The 2847-nt window shown below is 48.1% G+C and overlaps 1 protein-coding gene across 1 annotated transcript; it reads right to left on the bottom strand.

Moving 5' to 3' along the window:
- Positions 1–522: 522 nt before the first annotated feature.
- On the bottom strand, positions 523–2447 carry gchfr (GTP cyclohydrolase I feedback regulator). The gene is made up of 3 exons (XM_076161512.1): positions 2169–2447; positions 1618–1712; positions 523–1031 (listed from the first exon to the last, which is right to left on the bottom strand). The coding sequence occupies exons 1-3, from the start codon at positions 2202–2204 to the stop codon at positions 881–883; spliced, it is 282 nt and encodes a 93-aa protein (XP_076017627.1). The 5' UTR covers positions 2205–2447; the 3' UTR covers positions 523–880.
- Between the last annotated feature and the right edge of the window lie 400 nt (positions 2448–2847).

The raw sequence follows: 2847 nt of genomic DNA, 5'->3' as shown, positions 1-2847 counted from the left end.
AGCTCTCCAAAGCCAAACACTGCTGCACTCCGTGTGCCGCCTGCGCCTGCAGCAGCATGGCAGAGCGGAAACCTCCCTCACGGACGCCACGGAGCTGCGAGCACGCGTCATTAAAGCGTTTAATCGGGAAGGTTAAACCTCTTTACAGGTTGAGGGAAGGCGGAGCTGCTGTAAGCTGGAGGTCTCACAGGTTTAAGCACTTAGAATATGCAGGATGCCTATAGGGAGTCTGGAACAGGAGACAAACAAGGTCTAAACCAACGCAAAGGCTCCAACTTTGACCTGAAGCTGGACACATCAGTGTTTCCTTCACTGCAGACTTCAGGTTCCACATTGCAGTTCATAAAGTCCAGAACCATCTCGTGTCTATATCATATTTACCAGGTGTGTGTTTGAAGCCACTGCAGGTAAACAGTGATTTAGTTTTGTTAACCACTGGACATCTTTGATCTCCATGTGAAGGATCACATCTCCAGTCTAGACTAGAGTCCCATCAGCTAAAATAAGAGAAAAGACTCTTAACCTTTACACACAAATGACATAAGCAATTCTCTTTAATCATAAGCACATAACACATTTACAAAACAGCTTCAGACGACACTCAACACGGGTCAAACATCTAAACAAAGTCTGTTTACACTGAAGCAACATTGCAGTCACGAGTTGGGAATTGTCAACATTTGCAAGCGACCTTAGAACATCTATGCAAAGTGCAGTAAATTTGACTGTTCACTCAGCTCCTGCAACCTATGACCTCTAGCTCATACATGATCTGTGACACGCGTGTGAAGGACATCCCTGACTTAGCGAAAGAACTTTGTCATTTTCTAACACAGTCATTTTGTAGCTGTCAATGCGTGGAAAGGAACCTTTTTAAAGCTTAATCGATGTGTTTAGCCTCCACACACACACTTCTGTGGAGGCACCACACCAGCGTCTGTCCCACCCCCGTCATGGACAGCACACGGAAGCCGATCTTCTCCAGCTTGTCCAGCACCAGGCGAGGCGGGTCGTCCACATGGTACTCGGCGCTGGAAACGAGCACAAACACTAAAGTCATTCGGGCTTCGCACAGATGTGGGATTTCTCTGCCTTTTGTTTGGACGAGCAGAATGCTGTTAATTGTTCTGGTGCTTGTTCACTTCCTTCCACACCTTGGTTCATTTCCCAGCAGCATTTGAATCAGGTTGCCAATGACAACACTCCCCTGATCTGTGTTCCATCAGTGCCGATGGTTTACTCTAAATCTGCTGTGTGTCCTGATCTCAGCTCTGTCGTCAATATGTGAGCGATCGGGCCAAAAGGAAAGGAACACCCGCGTTAAGAACTGATAGACATTCTGGAGTTGATTCTGCAGATGAAGCAGTGCATTGTGGTCCATCAGTGAAGTGTCTCAAGTAGCTTACATCCTTCCGAAATTATTCCCTAACAACTCATGGAGTGTAGAGGTAAACCTGTGGCTCCTCTGACGTGACAGGAACCTATAGAGGCACTTAACATTCTCTGCATTTTAAAGGGGGATTACATGGCCATTCGCTCACTTTCTCTCCTCTTCCCTGCCACACTTCGCCCGCCCACGACCTCAGAAACTGATCCCCTTGATGTCCAAATACTCACAAATTGTTTCCCAGCACTGTTACTTTCCTGGCTCCCAAGTAATTCATGACAGCTGGATCTGAATGTTCATCTCCAACATTGGTGGGCCCGGTCTCCTGAAACAGACAACAATTAAGCAACCATGAATGTTCTGCATCTACAACCTGTTGATTGCGCAACTCTTGCGTGATTATGGACTCGCTTGCACCTGCAGCTCTAAACAGGTGCAGGTGATCGATACTAACTGTGCATCCTAAAAACAGCTGATTCAAATAAATAGCAATAAAGAAAAGTGAACATGCGCACAACAGGCCTGCAACTGGGTGGCATGTGGTTTTAATTTAGGCCAAAACTGGCACAGAAAAATAACCAAAACACAAGCTTGCTCCGTAAGCAGCTGTTTGCCTTTTTGTTGTTTCCGGGTTGCAGAATATCAATGCAAAATCAAGTTGCGCAATTGTATCTTATAACTTAATAATAAAGTAGCGAGAACAGGGGGGTTGATGCGCAATTTTCCGCAGCCACGCAAACGCAAGAGCCCACGAATCTAGAGCCAGAGACGGGATACGAACCAGTCGGATCTGCGTGCTGACGAGTAAGTACGGCATCCTTTCCCTCTCCGTCCCTTCAGCCCCCGCGCGGCCGCCTTAGGTCCCTCGGGTGCCGGCGTGTCTTCGCTGCTCAGGCGCAACGGTTCCGCGGCTCCAGCTCGCCTCGCGCCCTCTCTGCCCGCCCGGAGTCTCTCCGTCTTTTTTGCGGGGAATGCGGAAACACCCACCGCGGCGGACCAATCACAGCCCCCCCGCTCAGCCTGCGGAGCCTCGCCGCCTGAGCTCACTGCACTTTCATACGTGTTCGGTAGCTTGTTAACGGAGGAATTGTCCGCGGCGCGTCGGCACAGGAAGGAAGGAGGGAACGCCGCCGTGTTTGTTATGGTGCTAATTAGCCGCTAATTAGCCGCATTACAGGAAGTTACAGGAAGTGAATCATCCGCCTCTGGCAAATGGTGCAACAAAATCTCGGAATTAGTGTCGAAAAGCACATATTTTAAAAGACATATACGCTTTCTTTAAGTATTTGCTCGAGACTGTTATTTCAATATTGATTTATAAAGGATATGAGTAATGTGGTGATGCGTTTATTGCGTTAAACCTGTTTGCCCGAAAGTCTCATTTCCTTCTCGGGAGATTTGTTAATTTCCTCTCCAGCGCAGCAATAACAGGGTTCGAGGGGAGGAAAGAAAGCAGAGGA

The sequence above is a fragment of the Genypterus blacodes genome, unplaced genomic scaffold (assembly GCF_046128005.1).
Source record: "Genypterus blacodes isolate CSIRO-AG114 ecotype Tasmania unplaced genomic scaffold, CSIRO-AGI_Gbla_v1 ptg000112l_1, whole genome shotgun sequence".
Taxonomy (NCBI): Eukaryota; Metazoa; Chordata; class Actinopteri; order Ophidiiformes; family Ophidiidae; genus Genypterus; species Genypterus blacodes.
The sequence above is the reverse complement of the archived record's forward strand: the minus strand, read 5'-3'. Positions and strand labels throughout refer to the sequence as shown.